The sequence below is a fragment of the Miniopterus natalensis genome, chromosome 7, assembly GCF_054644295.1.
Source record: "Miniopterus natalensis isolate mMinNat1 chromosome 7, mMinNat1.hap1, whole genome shotgun sequence".
Classification (NCBI taxonomy): domain Eukaryota; kingdom Metazoa; phylum Chordata; class Mammalia; order Chiroptera; family Miniopteridae; genus Miniopterus; species Miniopterus natalensis.
In genome coordinates, this window is record NC_142087.1 from 64849246 (window position 1) to 64872866 (window position 23621).

Sequence of the window (23621 nt, forward strand, 5' to 3'; positions counted from 1 at the left end):
TTTGCTGCTCTTTTGGATGTGGGGATGTCATGCATATTGGAGAGTATATTTTTTTATTGTAGAACTAGGTTGATTGGATGCCCTTGGATTCAGCACAATATTGGGAATCTATGGCTTTCTCAGTGTCCTTGTGACACAGGACATATCTGGGCTGGGCATGCTCACGGCCTCCTTTCTTGTTTCTTCTGTGCAATTTTACTAAAATTAATTTATGTTCATTTTGTCACTTTGAGTTAGTTTTTTTTGCTTTTTAAAATATTTCACTTTACTTTTTCTTCTCTCTAGGGAGGAAGCAACTTACGTATCCTTGGAGTGGTAAAGTCGGATGAAGGCTTTTATCAGTGTGTGGCTGAAAATGAGGCTGGAAATGCCCAGACGAGTGTACAGCTTATTGTCCCGAAGCCTGGTAAGAGGAAGGGGGCATTGCTCTGCTGCCTGTAGTCACAGTTATTCATGGTCTGTTTGTAAAATCTATATCCTTTCCCCTATCTCTCAAAGCCAATTCGAAATTAATTAATTACTTAATTACACATTTGTGTATTGATGGCATATTTTCTAACAAATTTTATATATATATATAAATTTATCTATATATACATCCATCTAGCAAGATATAGTCTTCATCATGGATAATAGGTACCTCTGGTTGTAAGACAACAACCACTAAATGACTACCTTCTCCCTTCCCATATATGAGCATATATATGTATACACATATGTATACACTGATCTTGAATCAGTGGAAGTTGGTAGAAAAATGGAAATCATCTCTTGAACATAAAACTATTTTTCTCTTTTTTAAAACAGATTTTGATAAATTGTCCTTTTTTCTCTAATAAAATTTTAATTTTATTTTGTTCTCTAGTCTTTTGGGGGTTTAATATAGTGGTGTATCCAAAACTAGCATAAATTATATTAGACACATAATGTAATATCTCTGTAACAACACAATTCCTATCAGAAAAAAAACCAAAAAGATAAAAAACAAACTGGTTAGCTGCTTTAAAATGTTGTAACACTAAAGACGGTAAAAATATTTATTCCTTTTTTTAAAGCAGTATTAATACCTTCTATGAAAAGTTTTATATCATCTATTGATTATGGTAATTTCAAATCTTTTGACAATTTTTTTTTCCTCTTGACATGACTCACTTTTGTGTTAATCTTTCCCTGCAGTAAGTTTAGTAGAAAGTAGCTGAAATTTATGAGACATAGTCTTTCTTTTATCACTTAAGTGGCTACCAAGGCATTATATTTTGTGCATCTCTAATCAATGATCTGAAGACTCAGGCTCTGGTAATGCTTACAAGGATAACTTTTTCTTTTTTTCCTTATTAAAACAAAAAGCAACAGTCCCAGGTGAGTAAAGGCACTATCTAGGAATGGAAAGGGGTAATTAACTTCTGTTCGAGATCACCGATTTCTCTCATAGACTACTTCTCTCTCCACTTAATGTGCTTTAAGTGTTAGGGTAACTTCATTTGTGCGACTCAGGACTTTCTCTTCTGCTGAAACAGTAATGGATAAGTAGGAGAAAAGGAACCTCTAAACTCAAGGTTTCTAATCTGAGCCATAGTTTAAAACCTGTGTGCAGTCTCATTAGCAGTGAGGGTAGGGCCACAGCGATGCCAACGCTGGCTGCCACTCAAGTCACAGAACAAGAGAATTCTAGTTACCATTGATGTTCAGCTGGGGCCATAAAGCTGAGGAAAATACAAGGTAAGTAATCCTATATTTCCAAAGAGAAGTATGAGATACATTCTTTTAGGATTTGTTGAACTGACCAAAGAGTCCCAGTGATCATCTTATAGTCAACTGCCCATAAGGATGGAGGATTCTCTGAATACATAGGACTGGAGATTGTCATGGTATTCCCCCCCCCCCCAAGCCAAGGTGTAGAGACAGTAAGAAAACTCCTTGAACAGATTGTGTGTGTGCATGTGTCTCAAGTTGCTATCAGAGGTAAGAAATTGATCTGACAGGGTGTCTTTGAAAGTGGATGCTAGGAGAAAATAAAACTGTTTCCTTATAATATTCCAGTAGTTCAGCTTATTCAATAAGCCAATTATAGATATTTAAGGTCACTTACACCCTACCAGCAGGCAGCCCTTTATTATCAGCATCTTGCACTCCACTAGGACCCTGGCACATTTTGTCCATGTGACTATAAAAGAGCGAGGCTCCCCTGGGCAGAAGCATCATTTACTTCCTTGATAGGGTAAGCCTCAGAGAATCTCAACAATTCATTCTTTTCCCATCTAGATGGTAAAGTGTTGTCAGTAGATTCTACACTCTTGGTTGGTGTTTATTATATTTGGCATTGGATTAGAATGAAAGTAAAAGAAAATAAAAACAAAAATCCAGAAGCCTGACAGGACACAATGGTGACCGTCTCACGTGCCCCCTTGTAAATGATGGACTGCTTTTTCCTGGCTTATTCAATCAGGTCTTCAAATGATGCCTCCCCAGTCCCTCAGAGATGCAGTGTGGGCTGTGTGCACAGACGGTGGGGAAGCCAGCTACCGTGTAAATTCAGCACCAAGGCTGGCCATGCTGGGAAGGACATAGCCCTCTCTGTTTAGGTTTTAACAATAAACAGCCACCATGTATTTTGAGGCACACTGTGGACCCACATTGCCCAGCTGTTCGGCTCTGGCCTGTCCACAGGCTTGCAGCTGAGTTACTCTGGGCATCTGTCACGGTCTGTTTCTCTCTGAAGCACACACCACGACCTCTTGGAACCAGGGTCTGTTAGTGGGATATTTACATAAGCCTAACGATGTTTCAACATAGTGCTTTATATATAGTTAGCTATTCTCTCTTTAGCAATTAGTGATTTAGGAACTAAACATTATCTACTAAATTAAATTAAGTTAATGACTTATTTTTTCTCTTCAGAAAATTAGTTTGGGGAAAATATTGAAATGTGTGCACTATAGCATGTGAGATATATAACTGGTTCCTCTGGATAAAGAAAAAGATGCTCAGTGGCATATAAAAATATTATACTATAGAAAGTTCTATCAATAATGTGTGTATCTAACACTATAACACCATATACAGTTTCAAACTGCCTCCTATCTCTCTATGCCTAACACATACCCACCTGCACACACAGACAACGGCCTCCTGAACACTTAAGACTTTGTATGTACGTCAAAAAATACTCAGCTATATTAGGTAAGGGGTGATGAATGCAAGTTAAAATAGCTTAAGTGCTTTATATCACTTGCATTGTCTATTAATCTCATCTAATAATGGAGAAAAGCTTTATTGTTGTTTGTTTTATTTAATCTATTTATTTTTGTGCAGGGGGCCGTTGATTAAGATGTCCCCTTTCCAAATAAAGGAGACTAGCTGTAGCTCCAAGTCCACCATTCAGTGAATAGCCCAGCTAAAAAGTGTCAAGAATCAATGGGTTAGTTGTCATAAGAATAAGAAATTTCAGTAGCCAGGTTTCCAAGCCAAGTAAGCAATAAATTAGAATCTAGTTGGCACAGTAGATGCTAATGAATTAATTACCCTGAGTCACCATCCAGTAAACCAGATTTGGGGCAGGCGGTAATTAAATTAAGAAGACTCAGGTAGTTGGGGGAAAATTTTAACAGTTTTCCGGTGCTGAGGAGCAGGAGTGTAAGTAGCAAGGCAGAAAAGATCAGTAGATATTAGGTTTAAGTTATCTCTGAGTTAGTTCTCCTGGTTCTACTGCTGAATAGCATTCAGGCTCCTGGCAGTGGTCTGCTATGGAAGGTAATCAGAAATACCTAACTGTTGGGCAGGGCAGTTCAGGGACAGGGAGCTGGGAAGGCAGCTATGATTGAGGCATAAGTAGTCTGGAATATTTTTAATTTAATGACAGAAATGGGTGAAGATAGACTAAAGTTATTATGGAAAAAAATAATATATCATTCATATCTACTTTGCACAAAAGGATATATGATTGCAAATTAAGAGATTCTATTATAAATATTTCCTAAATGTAGCTTTGTTTGGGCAAGATACCATATCATGCTTTTGATAGAATAAATATGGGGTATGTGCCTTATGTTAATATTGAATATTTTCTAATGCTGGTTTTGTTCATTTCCTTCATCATTGTAACAAAGTAGAATTTCCCGTGGAAATGTACTGGTTAGGCATTTAGAAAAATCTGAGTTGTGCTTCCCGGGAAAACATCACTGATTAAGCCTGGCTGGCCTGGCTCAGAGGTTGAGCATCAACATATGATCCGGGAGATCAGGGTTCAGCTCCTGATCAGGGCACATACCTGGGTTGTGGGCTCGATCCCCAGCAGGGGGTGTGCAAGAGGCAGCCGATCAATGACTCTCTCCTATCATTGATGTTTTTATCTCTCCCTCTCCTTTCCTCTCTCTGAAATCAATAAAATCATATTTTAAAAAAACTACTGATTAAATACGATGTTGAATTTTACACATTTTATTAAGGCAGTATATCATAGAACCTAAAATTAGCAAGTGTATTTAAGTCTGGTCATGAACATTAAGGCATAAAATCAGAAGTCATTTGCATCTATTTTTGTAATGTGTTCCCTGTCCATGTAAGAAGAATGCCTTGAAATCCAGATGGACAAGGGGAGTATTTGTATGCACACCCATATAACTGAATTAGCTGTAACTAATTATAGTGTTTCTTAGTCAAATGTTGACTTTGAACATGGTAACTTTTGTGGAATTGTGTGAATCAATGAAAAATTGTATGATTAGTCTTATCACTTCAAGATATGTTAGAATTTAATTTATCAGTCTAATAGCACATAAGCAACTATAAAAGATAATGTAACTAAAGCTAAAGGGATGTACTTCTTAATCTGGCCTCAGTCACTGGTGGCCAATTAAGTTGAATTTTTATCTCTTAATAGGAGAAGGATTACTATGATTTAAATGCTCAGTTGTATTTGTTGTGGGATCCAGTTGTTCCTGGGGTTCTGTAAATAATTAAGAAGAGTCATTTCCATGTACTAGACCAGTATACGGATGACCCAAACTAAAAAATCAGCCATTAGACAGTCTCACACAAACTGAGATGTTCATTCAAACTACATAAATTATCTTTAGAGTTCCATCATTGAGTCTAAAATGAACAAGAATCCAGCTTAGTGTTTTTGAAACATAATTCCAGCGTGGGGATATTTTAGCTATAAATTTTTCAAGAACATTTTCCCTTAGAGGCCTTACTGATTAACTATAGCTAACAGGATACAGAACCAATTTCTGTAAGGTAGTCATTAAGTTCAGTGTATATGGCTATGAATTTATTCAATCCACTGAAAAATTATTTTTGCTTGTCAAGGTTAAGATAAAAGTAAGAAAGATAATCTATGATCTTTAATTTTCAACCTCAGTCTCCTTTCCTTTAGAGAACTGTTGACACTCAAAGTAGCTCTTTCCCTGAGGAGTCAGTGTTGACCCGTTTGGTATAAATCAGTCATTTGATCTTTTGCCCTATATTTATTGAGTATATGAGATGTGGATGCATCTAATCTCTACATCATTCTCTAGTTTACCTATAGAGATTTAAAAAACATATTGCGATATATAATATATTTATGAACAGAATCTTAGACAATATTGCCTAGCCTTCCAAGTCTCCATTTCTTCAGCAGTAAAATTCAGTAGATAATTGTCTCAAAGATTTAGAGCAGTAAATGTATGTAGAAGTGAATTGTAGGCTGTAAATTGTTGTACAAATGTTAGCAATTATAAAGTCTTCAGTTGTTTTGTTTGATCTCAAGAAAAATAGCAGGTGTATTTATTGGGATGGTATAACAATAGCTTTCTTCTAGCCTATTTTTCCATTCTCCATGAAAAATATTAATAAATATTTCAATGACAGTATCCATTTAAAGTTTAGGGGTTTTAGTCCAGTGGACAAGGGTAAGGGAAAGGTCTGTTTTGAAACGATTGCTGGTGGAGAGGTTTGCAAGGTTTACAGTATCCGTTTAATGACTTGCTCATTTCAGTTTAATGTAGGCAGAGGATTCTCAGCAAATAAAGGCTTGTCACTCACCTTGTCCTTCGTTCGGCATGTGCTGCAAGTAGGAAGCTAGCTCAGTCCTTAATCGAGGGGATATGGCTGTCTGGCAGACTTTGAAATTAGAAATGAATTCTACAGTAATATGAAATATCCTGAAACCCATAATAACTATAAATTCATACAATATGAAAGACTTGATAGATTCATAAATATTGATCACATCAGACTTTGGTAGTAAACACACCAAAGGGTGTTATTCCATATCTTTTTATTGTTTTTTTATGGTAAGGAAGTAGAAAAGTAGAATCTTTGTTTTTACATTGAACTCAATCCTACACTTGTTATGTTTTTATATTTTTACCTTTTACTTACAAATCATCCTTTGATAATAGATGTGTATGTTCACACACACATAGATATATATATATATTCCTTTTGATATATTATTAGAGAATTTTAAAATATCCACTTAATAATTAGTAGGCGGTACATATAATTTAAAGCTAACTTTATATAGTATATTTTAACTGATTATCAAAGTGATGATATCAACATTGATAGAGGTACAATAAGATGGCACTCAGGTACAGCCTTTGAAGGAATTGAAGGAATGAATTACAATGCATAACAAAGGCCTCTAATCATCCCACAGGAAGCTTTGAAGTTGGGATAGTTCCTCAGACTACTCTACCCCCAGAGATGGGTGTGACCTTGAGTATAGTGGTTCTCCTTAGCTGACAGCAGTTACCTGAGATGTAACCACTGGCCACTCACACCCTCAAGGGGGAGGAATGAATACCACAGCCCTGAAAGGGCCATCTGGCTGGTACTCCAGTCTATCCACTACATTCCTCCCCTGTGCCACTCACATCTATTTGCTTCAGGTAAAATATTGTAAAAATAACTATATCAGAATACAGGTTAGTCTTCTTGCCGGGGGGGAAGGAAAGGAAGATTATGGGATAAGTACAGCCCCCACCAGTGTAACTTCAACTGATCTCAAAGCTGAAAGGAACCCTCATTGTTTTCCTCCTCCTACTAGATCTGGATTCCTCCCACCCTAAGTGTCCCAGTTTCTCTGGAGACATAAACGCAGGTGGTCTAACTCCCAATACATGGCTATACCACCGTGAGGGTCGAGAGACACTTTAGTTCAATGAGACCGAGCCAATAATTCAAGTTTCAAGAAGGGAGACGGAGACAAACATGAAGCAAATCACACAGGGTTTATTTACCGGTTCCCAATGGTTCTTGGCACCAGCAGGCCACCCGGAGGATCTGCTGAAAGACACATGCACGAGGTCTGGGGGTGCGGCCGCAACGGCGTCGGTCGCTGCAGCCCTCTGGAAGCTCCCGCAGAGAGGTGCAGGGCAGAGCAAGGCAGGGGCAGCTTTCCCGGAGCTGGGGACGAAGTCTGTGGGGGGCAGACAAGCGTCCAAAGATGTGGCCGAAAAGCCGCTGCTTTTAACAGTTCAGTTGAAGGTGTGGTGCGTCTTCAGTGTGTCTTATCGGGTCCCACAGAGCGCGGGCCTGCTTGGAAGCCAGGGCTACAAAGTGTTCATCTTATCGTGGCACGCAGGCCTCACAATTACACTCGGTCACACAAGATGAAGTTACTTACTTCAAATCTAATACACACATCAAACTTATATTCCTGACTCTAATACACACACAAATCTATTTCTATAACACTAAGCCAGCATCTCTACTGGCCTATGTGGCTTATTGGGCAGATGACTCTAAGTTCTGTGTCTTTGTAGGTCATAGAACCTCTCTAGTCTATTTACTATTAAAATTGGGAAAGTGTACCAAGAGATGTTCCAGAAGATCACCTGAACGCCAACCATAGTCTTCCCTGTGTCCCACCTCCTCCTGATGATCTGGGCAGTTCTTCTTGCTTTGTGTGCTGTTGTTTTGTCACAAGAGGCCTGAAATGACTGGGTAGCAGTGACAGCCTAGAGTTCAATGACGGATGCATTCTTCCTATGAGAACTAAGACTTCCCAATGCACAGAGCCTAGAGTTGCAGAGACGAAAAACACAGGTTCTCCAACAGGGTCCCTGGGAATGATGACAAGCAGGACACCTACTTCAATCTCTTCTAGTCATTACCCTACCTGTTGGGGATATGGCAGCATATACTGGTCATTGATTTGGGGCATATTCTGTACCCTGGAGGAAGGCACTCTTGCTCTTTTAGGGTATTATCTCTAATCATCCCTCAGTTGCTCCTCCAAGAAGCTGCAGTGATTCTGTATCCAGTCAGCAGCTTCTCAGTGGTATATGATAGGATCAGTGGATCTCATGCTCATGGAATCATGCCCATACCTCTACTGCTGTAAAGTGAGTCATCTCATCTTTTGCAGTGTCATGCAGGATCCCATGTTGGTGGCTCATATACTCTGTGAGGTCTCCGTTAGTACTTGGGGCTGGCACCCCAACTGTAGGAAAAGCCAAATATGTGTATATTCTAATCAAGATGAATTTCTGCCCTTTCCCAAGTAGAAGGGGTCCAATATAAACAACATGCCACCAAGAGGCTAGTTGCTGTCCTCAGGAAATGGCGTTTTGTTGGTTGCTCTGCAATTGTCTGTAGCTGGTAGACTGGCCGGAGGGCAGTAGCAGTAGCTGCTGGTAAGGAGCAGCAGTTTTGTTCAGTTTGAGTCCATGCCGTTGGGCAATGCCTAGGCTCCATCCTTCCATGATGGCCTCTTCATTCATACACCTTTTGCGTCGCCACTGAAGCCTGGCTGGTTTCAGCTGCCAAATTGCTCCATCTAACTGATTGGTTAGTGCCTCTTTCATAGACGGTGCAATCTGGTGTTTAGATGTGATTTGAAGACCTCTTCACTTGGTAGTCAGTCCCAGGGGCCCATGCCCCTTCCTCTTCTCGAAACATACTTGCTCCTGATCTTCCAATTATTCTCCTTCAGACCCTGGTCTATTAGCCAAGCCATATGATCTTGCTTAGTATCTCTCTCTCTCTCTCTCTATGTGTGTGTGTGTGAGTGTGTGTGTGTGTGTGTGTAGATCAATTGATAGATAGATATAGATATGTATTCTTATGTTAGGTCATTTCTTTATTTATCTTTTCATTTAGGGTAGATCGCATGGTGTACCCAGTGCTATGCCTATTGGGAAAAGCTCTCTATTGCTCTCCTTACGAGCTATTCCTAAGTGAGACTATGGCATAGCAGCCATTTATTTTGAGTGAACCTACATGCCAAGCTTACAAAGCTTGGTCTTTTAAAAGTCCTAACTTTCAAAATAAATTTAAATTTAAGTATAAACCTATCTCTATATTTATAATAAAAACCCTACTATAATATTTTTATTTTAGAAATCAAAATACTTGGATGCAAAGAGATCGTACAGCAATCACTATATTCTAAAACATGTCAGGGATTTTACAAATGTATGATTTGCCTTTGACTTCATCTTTCAAATAAATGACTTGGAGCATTCTCTTACCCCTTGGGACTGTTTAAAAGCCTTTGGAGATAACGCTTTTGTATTTTAGTATTTTCAATCTAATGAGAAACAGAAACATAAGAAAATAAGCACCAATTTAACTTATGGAAAACAACATGTCAACAGAGCTATAATCAATCCTATTTTGAGTAAGATTTATATAAACACAAAGGAAAAGGAAACACAGAGGAGAATAGCATTTTCAAGAACGTTTTTGCATCAGGTACCGTGTGCTAAGCCTTTATATGCAGCGTTCCTTTCATTTCTATGATAATCCATCCAGATAGATCATTATCGTCTTTTCACAGATTAGAGGACTGTGCTTCATGGAGGTCAGGTAACATGAATTGTCACATAGCTACAGCGTGGAGGTGGTTGACTTGAAAACCACTGTTGAATCTTTGTTGGTGGGCACCAGGCTGAATTAGAGCTTTACAATCACATATTAATTGATTCATCTCAAGAGAATACAACTATTTTCCCTGTGTTGTATGTGAGAGAAAAATGGGGAAGTTAACTAACTTATCTAGGCCCCACAGTCTGACTTTTGCACTTACCGTCTCAGCCATTGCACCATAATGTCACTGTCCACCCATATTCTGTTCACCACATGGAGCAGGAGCAGGTAAATGGGGAATGTTAGGTGGATGCCGAGAGGAACCAGACCAGGAAGCACTTTGAGAGGTTTTAGAAAATTTTATTGAAGCATCCTCTCACAGTGGGCTGAGACCAACAGTATGGTGTCAGCCCCGAAAGTGGGGTTAAGCTCTCTTTTATAGGGACTTCAGATAGGGTACAGTGCAGGGCCAGTGTTGCATCCACCGGCTGAGAAGAATTGTCAGAATAACAGGATGTCTTGGAGGAAAACAGGATGTTTTGCAGGTGCAGCCTTGGTCAAGCAGAAAGGTCAGTTCCTATCTTTGCTTGCAGATGGGCTTGCTTGTGTCAATGGGCCCCAACCTATGGAGAAAAACATGCTTGGATGGAAGACAGTAAATAAAGTTTATTGAGCAAAACGGGCCATAGGTAAACCATCCTAACAGGTGATATTTCACATTTATTTGTGTCTACTCAGACAAGCTTGGGAATTATTGATAACGGAGGAGAGCTTGAAATTAATTCAGATTTCTACAGTTTGCCACCCAAATGATTCCTGTCCAAATTCCCATTGTTCTGAGGGTTATTGCTAAGTGTGGGCCAGTTGTAGAATGCATCTAACGAGTCTTAAAGGTGTCACACAATTTCTGCTATCCAGGAATCCATAGTTTAAATGAAAACAAATTGGACAGGCTTAATCTTACCAAATATAATTAAGAGACAGCAACTTGTAATGGTGTATTAATTATTCTGTATTTATTAAACACCCAGAAAATGTATAGAGACTCATAAAAGTGGATGCAAATTAGAGATGGTAAATGCCATTCAAAGAAAGCTTAATTCTTTGTATTAGTGCTCCTTAAATTCTAACACAGATAGAGCCCGGTATAGCATTTGTTTGTTCTACCCCTGTTTAAAGAGCACAGTGGTACATCTTTTCATGCAGAATGACAAGGCTGCTATTGTTTTAAAACGTTCTTTCACTTATTGTTTTGTTTTGCTCCCAGCTGTAAGTGAAAAGCTCTAGGTTACAAAAAAAAAAAAAAGATTTTTTAAAAAAGGAAACTTTTCTTTCACACAGAGTATCTACTCATAGGTTTTTTTAGCCGATAATGCAGTTCCATAAAAAACAACCACACACAGTAATTAGTTAATAGGCCTAAATGGTTAGTGTGTGCTATGCATAGCTGTCTGCTATCTTGTGTTGATCAAAATCCACCAAGAATCTATAGATTCTTAACTTTCCTGACCGTATTGACAAAACGTATTTATTTATTTAGGTGTTATCTGAGTTTGATATATTGTAGACCATAAGAAAATTCACTTGAAATAAAAAATAACCCATGCTCAAAATAAAACATGCATCATTATACAGCAAGGAAAGTCAAGTAGAAAAAACAGTTTCCAATATTTCCTTATGTTTTTCTGTCCCAGTCTTTATTTGAATAAAGATCTCCCTGATAATCAGATAAAGTATTCTTTAGTTCTGAAAGAGGTAAACTTAGTGTACATGTATCAAAATGTACAAAAGTAGGATAAACTATTTTGAACAGAGAAAATTCTTCTCCAATTGGTTTTCTCCTAATAAAATCCAATAAGAGAAATACTATGTAGCTTATTTTATACCTTGCTCTTGTCTTCTTGATTTCATGAATAGAAAGAGATATGAGATAACAGAATCAGTGGCCCGGACATAAGCCTTTGGATCTCATGATTCCTTGTCCAATTTATGACACACAGACCACCTGCCTCCTTTTCATATGTGAGCCTTACTTCTCATTATTTAATCTGAGCCTTTGAGCTCAGTTCTGATCAGATACTTTAGGTCTTTAACATGCTGGCCAAGGAAAGGATAACATGGCCTGTAGGGAAATTCAACTGAGTAAAGTGGTAAAAACCTTTTACTTTTTATATCAAGAACAATAACAACAACAACAAAGGCTCATACAGAGTATGCAGTTAGTTGCACATAAAGCATTACCCCAGAAGAAGTTATCCCTGTTTTCTAAATGCAGATGCTAAGTGGTTGCTTAAGCTGCTATTCAAATAGGGAAGTTTGGAGCAGAACAAATCATTGCCTTGAGTCCCAGGAGTATGTAAATACAGGATGCGAGGGTAGCCCAAGGAGGCTTAAGCAGCTCTTTCTATGGGAATTGGAGGGACTTATTACTGAGGATGTGACATCTGAGCTGAGAGGGACTTCGAAGTCTGAATATGATTTTGCCAGGCTGTCCAGAAGGGCAAAGAAATGACTGGTAGAGGAAATGCTTCACCCAAAGCCTAGGGAAACCACACAGAAGCAGAACTGTATGTTCAGAAAGCATGCATGGTTCAGGAAGATGGGAGGGAGATGCAGGGGCTGGATCACAGAATATGTTTTAGAATATGCAAAGAAAATTGGACCTTTTGTCTAGGCTATGTAAGATATCAGTGGCTAAGATGTAAAAGATAGTCGTGTTTCTATTGGTGTTTTTGAAAGACAACTCCGGAAGCCGTGCGGATAAGAGCTCCGTTGACAGTGGCAGGACGAAGGACTGAAAATAGCAAAATTAATTAGAAAGGTATGTCAGTAGGCTAGGCAGGAGAGACTGAGGCTATCTACCACAGCACATAGATTAGAGTGAAGTTATCTTAGAAAGGCTTCAAAACATGGAGATTACTATTAATATGCACAGATGGGCTAGGAATCGGGGATAATTCCTAGATTATTGATTTAACAAAATAGATGGTAAAGCCATCACTTTCAAAAGGTGGAAGACCAGCCCTTGCTGGGTTGCCCAGGACATTGGTGTGTCATCCTATACACAAAAGGCTGTGGGCTTGATTCCCGGTCAGGGCACATAGCAAGGTTTGATCCCAGGTTGGAAAGTGTATGGGAGGCAACCGATTGATGTTTCTCTCCCTCTCCCTCTCTCTCTCTCTCTCCCTCCCCCCCCCTTTCTCTCTCTAAAATCAATAATAATAATAATTTGGGGTGAGAATAAAATTTTTTTAAAAATGTGGAAGGCCAGGAAACCAAGTGCATTTTGATGACAGAAAGAGCCTGGACGTGAATTTGTTGAGGGCTCCTTGCCTTTGCATTTCAAGAACCTGGTGAAGGGTCTAACAAGGGCAGACTCTCAATTATTCATTAGGAGGCCTGAAACCTAAAAGGCAAGTACTTTCTTTTCCAGGTTAATTGATAACGCTGAGTATAAACTATGATATAGTAAAAAGATGAAGCAAAGGAGGTAGCCATTTAAAAAATCTCAAGGCATATAAGTGAAAAATTTGTTACTAAAACAGGCAAAACTAACCGTCTGACTGAAAAGCAATATTGTGCTGTGCATATCCAATAGAGCGAAGCAGAAGGGCAGGTGAATGCAGGATATTTTGTAACATTCCCAGAGGGAAATAATTCTGGTCTGAACTGAGAGCAACTCTGACCATGGAGAGTAGGGTCCATTCAAAGAATAATATGGAAGAGGAACAGGTTAGCAGTTTGCATTTGAATTGAAAAGGAGCGTTTGCTGCTGAGAGGAATTCTGTAAGTTATTGGCGTTGCTGATGGTAATGAAAAGCTTAACAGGGAGTATGACAGGGTCAGGCCATTCATTCCAAGTTCCTTGATGATATATAAATGAATCGTTCTCCTGCTGATGAGATGATGCCTCCTTGCTGGACATACTTTACCCAGCTTTGAGGACAGAATTCATTGTACCACCATCTTGGGATAATGAGGTGAATGATTTTGCATTAACATAAGATAACCACCAAGAACATACTGATTTGATTAGCCCTTAAGTATCAGAAGAGTAAAAATGATCACTTTTTTTTTTTTTCTTCTCTCTCCGCTTTGTCTCTTCTGTCTGTGGCAGACACAGATTACAACTGAGAAATAAATTAAAAGTGGAAGGACTAACTTTGGCTGTTCGCCACCTACGAATGAAATCCATTTAATTTACCCTGACTATCCTTGTTAGAGTGTTAAATATAGACCAGATCGTTTAATGTGGATTTATATAATGAGTTTGCAAATGGATTTTGCAGAGTTTGTTTGCTTTAGGAAATAAGCATCTGCTTACTGAGGCTTGAATTATATACCTATGTGTAGATTCCTTTTGATACGATGAGGGGGTTTTCTTTAAAAAATGATAAGGAATCGAGTCTATGATCATTTTATCGTGCAGATATTTTAAAAACCCAGAGTCAAAAACAAAACAAAAACCACTGATTTAGAATCTCCAGCCCTGTCCTAGGGGTAGCACCTTCTCTATCGGGCAGCAGTGCTAATACATTATCTCTGAGTGACAGGATTAAACAAAAAAAGACCACTGCTTCCTCTTCTTCCTCTTTCAAGAAAGTCATGTCTACCTTATTTAAATATTAATTACTTAGCCTAAACTGTATACAGCTAATTTTTAAAGTTTAATTTCTTGCAAGTCTGAAAATGAGTCCAGAGAGGTTTCTCTCTTAGCCGGGCCCCCACCTGCCCTCTCTCTGAGGGCCAAATTTGATGCAATTGTCACTGGTGACTGGATGGGATAACAGTATCAGCCAGTCATTCTAGGAATGGCTACTAAGATTTGTAATTATAATTAAATTCAACAGTGTCTTCACATTACTGTCCTCTCCCTTGAAACATGGAAATTTGGGTGTGGGGATTGGGGATGGTTAAGAGATGGGGTTTAGCTTCATGAAACGTACACTTTCTCACAGTCTGTCCGATTTCTCTAAGGCACCATAGACAGGGCAGCCCAGCTATCAAGGATGGTAATTTATAATGCAAGAGTGTGTAATGTAAAATCTGTCCTTGTCAAAGGAGAAGCTTTGGTCTCCATGCAGCAGTAATGGGAATTTTATTTCTGCAGGAGATTCAATGGAGGCTCTCAATTATATTCTTTAAACAACCTGTCCTTAACAATTTATGCATTACAGTTCTTGTGGGTCTTTAAGCTCATTCTACTTTTAAAACAGAAAGCACTAAACGTAGTAATTAGTCTAATCCACATCTAAAAATATATAAACTAACCTTTTAAATTGACTGCAAACATAGCAACAAAAACTATTATGTAGTTATGACTGAATCTAGCTTTATTATTAATCATTTCTCCTGGTGATTAAAATTTAACTCTCCAGAGACTTTTTTCCCCCAACAGACTTGTTTGTCTTTTGCTGTAACCATTTTATATTCTAAAATTACTTCCCTTAATTTTCACTTTCATGTACAGTAGAGTTTTGTTTACCGTGACTTAAAAAAAAAAAATCAGAGGAATATAAATTAGAGGAAAAATTGTAGGCTCTAGAGATTATTATGCTAAGTGAAAGAAGCCAGACAGAGAAAGACAAATGCCATATGATCTCATTTATATGTGGAATCTAATGAACAAGAAAACTGATGAACAAAATATAACCTGAGGCATGGATACATGGAATAGACTGACAGAGGTCAGAGGGAGGGGGGGGGGGGGACACTGGATAAAAGAAGGTGAAGAGATTAGCAAAAGAATAGATATGTATAGCCCATGGACACAGAAAACAGTGTGGTGATGGCCAGATGGAGGTGTGGGCAGCAGCTGGGTGGAGGTGGGTAAAGAGGGGGAAATGAGAGATATCTGTAATAGTGTTGACAATAAATAGAAAAGAAATATATATATATTCTAAATAAATATATATATTATATATATGTATCACCCTTCCTAGGTGGCTCAGTTCCATCCCATACACCAAAAAGGTTATGGGTGTGGGCTTGATTCCTGGTTAGGACACATATCTAGGTTGTGGGTTCCATCCCCAGTTGGGGCATATGGGAGGCAACCAATTGATGTCTCTCTCTCTTTCAAATTAATGGAAGAGCATGTCCTCAGGTGAGGATTTTAAAAAAAGGAGAAAAAAATATAAAAAATCTTTATAACTTTTTTTGTTCACTAACGAATCACTGCAGCCTACTAAACAAAGGCATTATGAAGGACATTTTTTACTAGTAATAATGGGTATTTTGCTTCAACTCTATTTATCGGCCTTTGTTTGTTAGAACCTTTAAGGATGTCTCACTCTTGTAGTTGTTAAATGATATGTGTAAAATGTTTGCTTTGCTTTAGAAAATACATATTCTAACTTTATTGCCCCTGGCTTCTGTCCTGGGATTAGCTACCTAGTAATATCTGCCTCACTGGGCGTCTACTCTCTCATTTCTAGTTTTTCCTTTTGTATCAGCTTTTGTGGGTCCCTAAATTCTACACCTCAGTGAGCTCTGCATCTACCTCACCCTGTAACACTGCTCTTACTCCTTATAGTACAGATTCTGCTAGAGAGCAATTCTAAGATCCTTTTCACCTTTACTTTTTTTCCAATAATCTTCCCAAGGCAACACTGACTAAAAAATAAAAATAAAAATAAAAACCCATTATCATCATCATCATGTCATCATCATCATCATCATCATCATCATCATCATCATCATCATGTCACCACCATCATCATCACATTTGTTTTTCTCTGCTGTATTTTAATACAATGTTCTGTCCCCAAGCCTCAGTTCTTTTATGTTTTCCAATTATCCTAAATAGGAGTGACACTTAGTGTTCTGGAGATGACACGTTGATGACCCTAGATGAGATAGACATGTAAAACTCCGTATGTTATTACTGCAAGAGATGTTAGCTATCTGAGTCGAGTTGGAAGATACTGGCTTTCTAATATGTGAAAATCCTGGATGCCTGAAGCAAACACAGACATGGTTTGGGTGGTTAGTGACATGAATGCGCACTGACAATATTGAAATATACACTGTATTTTGGCTCAGTTTCTCATAAAGTTTATGATACAGTCAAGAATACTAGAACCCAAGGAATTTATAAGGCTCTTTTTTGTTGACTATTTGTTAGATTCATCCATGGAAGACTTCATATTCTGAACATATTGTGACTCAAATGACTCACCCATAACTAGCAAGATTCTTTGCACAGTAGTTTTTAGAATGGCTACATTTTAACTTTCTTTGCTATTCAAAATAAATTTCAAGATATAAAGATACCAAGAATTTATAATAATATGTTGCTATTTAGAGAGAATCTTGTGTAAAATCTAACTCTTTGTTCACATATGTGTAGAGACTTGATAAAGTTTTTGGAGTAGTCCTGTCCACAGGACTACTATGTTTCCAGATATTTGAGATTTTGAGGGGAAAAATGAATGGCTATAGTGATGAAAGCAGAAATCGTTGTTGACAGTGTATTTCACTGGCAGAGACGTCTGAATATCAAAGGGTGAACGTGGACATGGTGGATGTCTTCTGTAATAGTTTAGCGAGGCTGGAACAGCAAGTCTAGGATTTCCTTCCCTGTATGATTCTAGGTTAGTGTGGGCCCACTGAGAAGTTTTGTCTGAGAATTGGCATGTAGACGTGAAGGAGTAGCCATAATTCTCTATGTTTTAGGGGTTGCTACAGGGCACAGGTTGCCACTCATCTGCTCACTCACCTATTGACACAAGGGAGTAGCCTGTCCAATACCAACTGCAGGTCCTGCCGTACCCTGGGCTTCAGCTTCTCCAACTCCTGGGCTAGGGCGTATTTAGGTCTGCCATGAAGATGATGAGAGATTGACATGGGATCTAATCTGTCCTCATGGGTTCCATCTAAGCTTTACAGATGTCATCTTGTTTTGCTTTCTGCAGTTTACACCCATCTTCCTTCCAGAATTCCTGCCCTGATGACTTCAGGCTCAATGACCAGATTCAGAAACAACAGCCTTACGTACACTGTATAACCAGCTCTCACAGCTGTGCAATGCTGAATTTGTAATAAATTGTGCCTCTCCCACACTCCATGACTCCAACGCTGTGGTCAAACCCTGATTAATACAATGGAGAAGAGCAACAGGCAATGAAAGTGGCCAAGAAGCCTGGCAAATGGGTTACTGGAAGGGCTACTGCAGAGAGATATTCTTGGATGATTTTGCCAGTTTCTAAGACATACCTAACAATGTTTTCCTCTTTTTAAAATTGAGAACTCTTTAAAAATTCTCATCTGGTGAAGTTATAAACTCTAAAATGTGAGTTTGAATATACAAGTGTCCCAAGGAAATGGGACACAAGGAAATGAGTAATAGCATACGTAATTCAGGGAAGGCTTAATAAAAGTACTGCTAACAAAAGTATGGGCAGAATGTAGGAAAAACACAAAAGAAATGAAGGCAGATTCATTTCTTGAGCCTCCAGAGAGGAATGCGGTCCTGCCCACACCTTGATTTTGGCGCAGTGAGAACCATCCCAGCTTTCTAGCCTCCAGAACTATGAAATAACAAATGTGTGTTGTTTTAAGCCACTAAACTTTTGGTAATTTGCTACAACAACAACAGAACATGAAATCGTTTGGATGAAAGTTTCTAATCCATTTTGTCTCTAAATTCTGATGACCTTGGATAATTCTTACAGAAATTTTACAACATTGAGCCAATAGCGATCTTATGTTAATACATAGGAGTTCCCCTGCCAAGGAACTATGTCTTGGTATTTCACAAGAAAAGGTATGGAGCTATGACATTGGGGGATCCCTTTGTAGTTCTTATGCTAGATAGGAAGAGAATTCCTGTGGAGGAGTTTAAAACCTCCCGCGTCATGTAGGTGCTCGGAGAGAATCCAGCCTCCAGAACAGGAGGGCACCGTCCCTGCTGAAAGGAAACAAAAGTGAGGGAGCCACAGGTGATTGTCCTCAGGCTGGGCAGACAAGACCTCTTGTGTTCAGTGGTTTTTCCTGGAATTAAGTAAAGGCCAAGGGTTATAATAAAGATCCAAAGCAAAGATTTAGTACCAACGAGGTCATACTAGAAGAAAAATGTACAAAATAAAACCAATCCAAATGAACCTAGGCAGGGATATACATATATATTATTTAGCCAAATAATTAATGAATGGCTTTCACAGATTCCTTAGTAAAGAATTGCATCAGAGCCCAGTCCTGGTCCTCATTATTCCGACGTACGAGAAACTGGAGTAAACTGACAGCCTCATTATGATTTATAAGTTAAATAAGTCCCCCCAATTATCTAGACACCTTCTTAAATTTCTACCTTAAAAACCCTACAGAATATTGTTATAATGGGTTTCCTGGATTCTTGAAACCCTGCCTAATCAGCGTTAGTCACATTCTGCTGTCCGGAGTAGAGAAACCATTAAAAAATTTATCTTCGAACATTTCATGTTACAAGGCTGACTTGTACTTGACTGTGCACGCATGTCCTTTTAAATAAAATAGAAATATGAAGCTCACATTTTAGGTGGGGAGGTGGAAGAATCCCCACAGCTTGCCCTAAAACCACATGGTTCTGATGCTGGCCCTAAGTTTATACCGTGCAATGTTAATTCATTTTCCATGTTTTTCAAAATGGTTCTCCTTTAAAAGAGAACCTGTCTTGTGGACTCAATAATGATGAAACAAAAAGAATCAGTCATTCAAGTAGGATAAAGGGAGCACTTTATTTTTTTTACACAAAATCCACATCTCTGCCACCTTAGTTTTCAGTGGTGTGATTTCTTATGTCATTGCTACCCCACATTTCTTAACAACAATGCCATTATCATTTTCAGCAGTGACTTCCAATTGTTTTGCATTATATTTAAATGGGTTTTTCTATGATTATATAGCTCTCATTTTGAATATTAAAAAAGTATTAGCCAGCAATAAATATTCACCTAACACTTGATAAGGTTGTGATGCTTGATAACATGAATATACTCTAATCAAGGACTTCATTCAGTTGTATATTATTTATAATAAATATGACCGGACATTTTTCATAGTAATGTGACTCGCTTAGTCATTAGTTTTATAAAGTGATGCAATACTTATACTAACATATTTGTAAATAATTCTTTTTCCTCTTGTGCCTCTGCTGTTCTTTTATATCTTACCCTTTCTGGAAAATGTGTGAGTCGTGATAGGATAAGAAAACATCAAAGGTATTATTTTTGGTATGTTCTTTCTCCCTAATAAGCTAAGGCATTTTTACACCAGGGGCTGCATGTGGTTTTCATGGGGCAGAGGCACTTTTGCATTCGTAGATCCCTTTCTCCATAAGAAAAAAACTAAGAACTATATTTTATAATCTTATTGGTGTAAAGACTGATATAATCCAGGCTGGATTATATGCATTTTTTCCTGATGATGAAAAAATTAAAACCAATTTCTGGGCCCCTAAAGGTCCACGGGTCCTCAGCACAGTGGCTACTGTGCCCAATGGATAAATCAGCCCTGCTACTGCTACAACCACACGATGGTTATACTTCAGGCAAATTTGGTCTAACTTTCTAGTGCTTAAAGTCTTTTGATGCACAAGACAGTTAATCAATTGTTTCATTTTCACAATGTTCATGTTATTTAATCATTTTTATTTTCAAATTATATCATAGGTATAATCTGTAAGGTTGTGCCAATTAATTTTTTAATCAATGGGATCATTCTTTTTCATTAACTTTGTTATTACCACGAAGGAATTGAATCCTTATTTCATATCAATTTCCAATTCAAATAGCATCTAACATTTAAGCTTTGAGAGTCTTTGACTTCTAATTTCTTACCTCTGTTGGCATATTATTTTGTCCTAGAACTCATGTTTTGACACATATACTCATGTTTAGATAAGGTGTTAAAAATTTAGAAAATCTTTTTCTAACAAAAATGATCATCTCTGACTTACCTGTGATGTCAGTTGGAACACTAATTTGTCTAGGTGTTTTTCTTAATGCAAGGACTTTAAGAAAATATTCTTCATAGCAAACATATCTCTTTAAAGCCAAATAATTATCCACAATATTTAAGTAGCACATAGCACTCTAAATATGAGTTTATGACGCTAGTGATGTTCTTCCTGTCTGATCATTAAAACGATCCTTTCAGTATGCAAGAGATTGTCTCAATGTGATGTGCTATGCAGAAAAGGAAACCAGAACTGGTATTCTGAGGGGTGTTTTAAGGAATATGTACTGTTTCTTGATGCTAAGACTATCCTAACCAGTTCAAACAAGTTACTAAACCTAATAATTTTTCAGTTTATTTAGGTTATCCTAGAGTTTAGGAAAACTTTAGGGTAAACTGTGGTGGCGTGCTCCACAATTAATTCACAGCCTTGCTCTAAAGACCACCTGAGTCCTAGGGTCATCCTGTTCACAGCCCTATGGAAGCTGTGTCCTAATGGAATGTCAGGAGTTGGTGCAGAATTCCAGCATCAGTTTCATATTCTGAGGCAGTAATTCATTTTTCAAGGGAATCTATCTCAGCAGGAGTTGAGCCCCAACTATCTGCAGCATGTGAATAAATGTAAGTGAGAAAAGCTTTCTTAGCAGGTGCATGTTAACTTGGAAACTGTAAATCGAAGACTTCCAATAAATTTGATGTTCAATGTACTTAGAACTCATACAGCCATTATAGATCCAAGAAGTTTCAGATAGCCTTTTATCTCTCTAAAATACTGAAAGAATGATAATATCCAAGAGAATAACATTTTAAAAATTCACTTTGGCCCTGGCTAGGTAGTTCAGTTGGTTGGAGTGTCATGCTATACACCATAAAGGTTGTGGGTTTGATCTCCAATCAGGGCACATACAGGAAGCAACCCATCGATGTTTCCCTCTCTCTTCCTCTCTCTCTAAAAAATCAATAAAAACATATCCTTGGGTGAGGATTTAAAAAAAAATTCCTTTGGCCTTTCTACAAAAAAAAAAAATCACCTTTCTCTTTTAATAGATAGATGATAAATAGATGTCATAAAGTTTAGAAATTTCTACATACCATTGATTAACAAAACTCAGTTGGACTGAAATAGTCACTGATTTCTCATTTTAGACTCTGAGGTCATGAAGACCTCTGTGAACTGCCTTTTCATGAGAATTTTGAAACTTTCAGGAGTTTTAGTATATTAGTAGATAGCTATAGAATAACGTCTTCATTATTCATAGACTCATTATACTGATGATGAAAGTGACTCCTAAAATTCAAAATTTAGAGAAGGTGTTAGTGTTAATCTTAACAACTAAGAATACATTTTAAAAGGTTTTAAAAAATTATTTATCATCGGAATACCAGTGGGTGTTATTTAAAGTTTAATATCCCCAGGAAGCTGTGCTTTTAACAAGCAACTCAGTGGACTTTAAATCAAGCAAGTTTTGGAACCAATGCCTTAAGCAAGTAAACTATATAAATATTGCACTCTCTGCTCTTAATTTCTGTTTGCTTCTCACTTCTCCCTCAGAGATGCAAATACATACTAAATTATTAGAGGAATTAGCGGTTAGTACATGATTAGAAAATGGACATTATAAACCAAGCACGCAATCACACACTTATTATATTATTTAAAAAATCTTCTTGTAACTCATATATCTGATACAATATTAGTGTTTTTGCTTTATTGCCACAATATATTTTAGGAATAGAAATCACCTAGGTAGATATTTTGACAAATAAGAAAGAAACTGAATCTTTAACTGCCCTATGAATGTGTTGGAATTCATGAACCTCAAGTCCAACTTTTATGAAATAATTTTAATGTGGGATTAACTAATATTTGGGTGGATTGTATTTCAAATATGTATTTAACTTATAACTATCACTCTTTTGATAGTTTTTCATCATGTATCCATGCCAGTACCCATCACAGAATCTGATATATCAGAGACCCTCGCACACTTGTTAAGGAAATGAATTGCTACTCAGTTGTGTATAAACTCACACACACACAAAATCTAGGTATTTTTAATGCTAGCAACTGAATTACATGAATAGATTCAAAGATGCATTTCATCTCTAATATGAGCAACCCCATTGCTATTAAAGATTATAGTATATTAAATACTATAACATTATTATATTATTATATTACATATTACTAAATTATGTTACTATTATCATTATAGACATTAAGATAAAGTGTGCTTTTGTAAAGTCTCCATTATTGATGATAAAATTTTTTGAAGAATTATATTGCACATCTTATCACTATAAATAAGACCTAGATGTATGTCACATTTGCCAACAAATTTCAAAAGATTGTCATCCCTGGCAAATAATCATAGGAGAACTACCTGAGGATCTTCTCAGCTCCATACATTTGAGCCTGTCATAAATTTTGAACTCTGACCTCAGAGAAGGAAGCCTTGGACATGTTAACAGGATAGATCAGCCAAATCCATCTGTCTGATCTTATTAGGATACCCGCAGGATTCAGGTTCTGACCTTCTATAATTATTGACACCTACTTAATTTATCTTTTTATCCATGGCCAAGCCTCGCGCAGCTGCTCTGGCACATGTAAATACATCAGAGCTGCCAGCGCCGGCTGATTGGCATTCATGCTTGAGCGTGTTTTTTATTTTCTCCTTGGCTGCTGGGAGTAGCCTGAGCAGCACAGAAACTGAAGAACTTCATCTATTAGGCGTGACAGATTTGTATTCAGCGGTAAACGCCTGACCTTGCTCAGCTTCCCTCATCCATTCCCATCGTCCTCTCACCAGATGAAAGAATCCGCTTAACTCCTGCTTCCTGGCTGTTTCCCTGGCAACAGTAACGGAGTCCATCTGAGAGAG

General features: G+C 37.8%; 1 protein-coding gene across 1 annotated transcript in view; it reads left to right on the plus strand.

Moving 5' to 3' along the window:
• DCC (DCC netrin 1 receptor) overlaps nucleotides 1-23621 on the plus strand; it is a 603848-nt gene that overhangs the window by 234922 nt on the left and 345305 nt on the right. The window contains exon 7 of the mRNA XM_087819312.1: nucleotides 286-406. Within this exon, the coding sequence (XP_087675438.1) occupies nucleotides 286-406 (121 nt within the window). The remainder of the gene's footprint in view (nucleotides 1-285; nucleotides 407-23621) is intronic.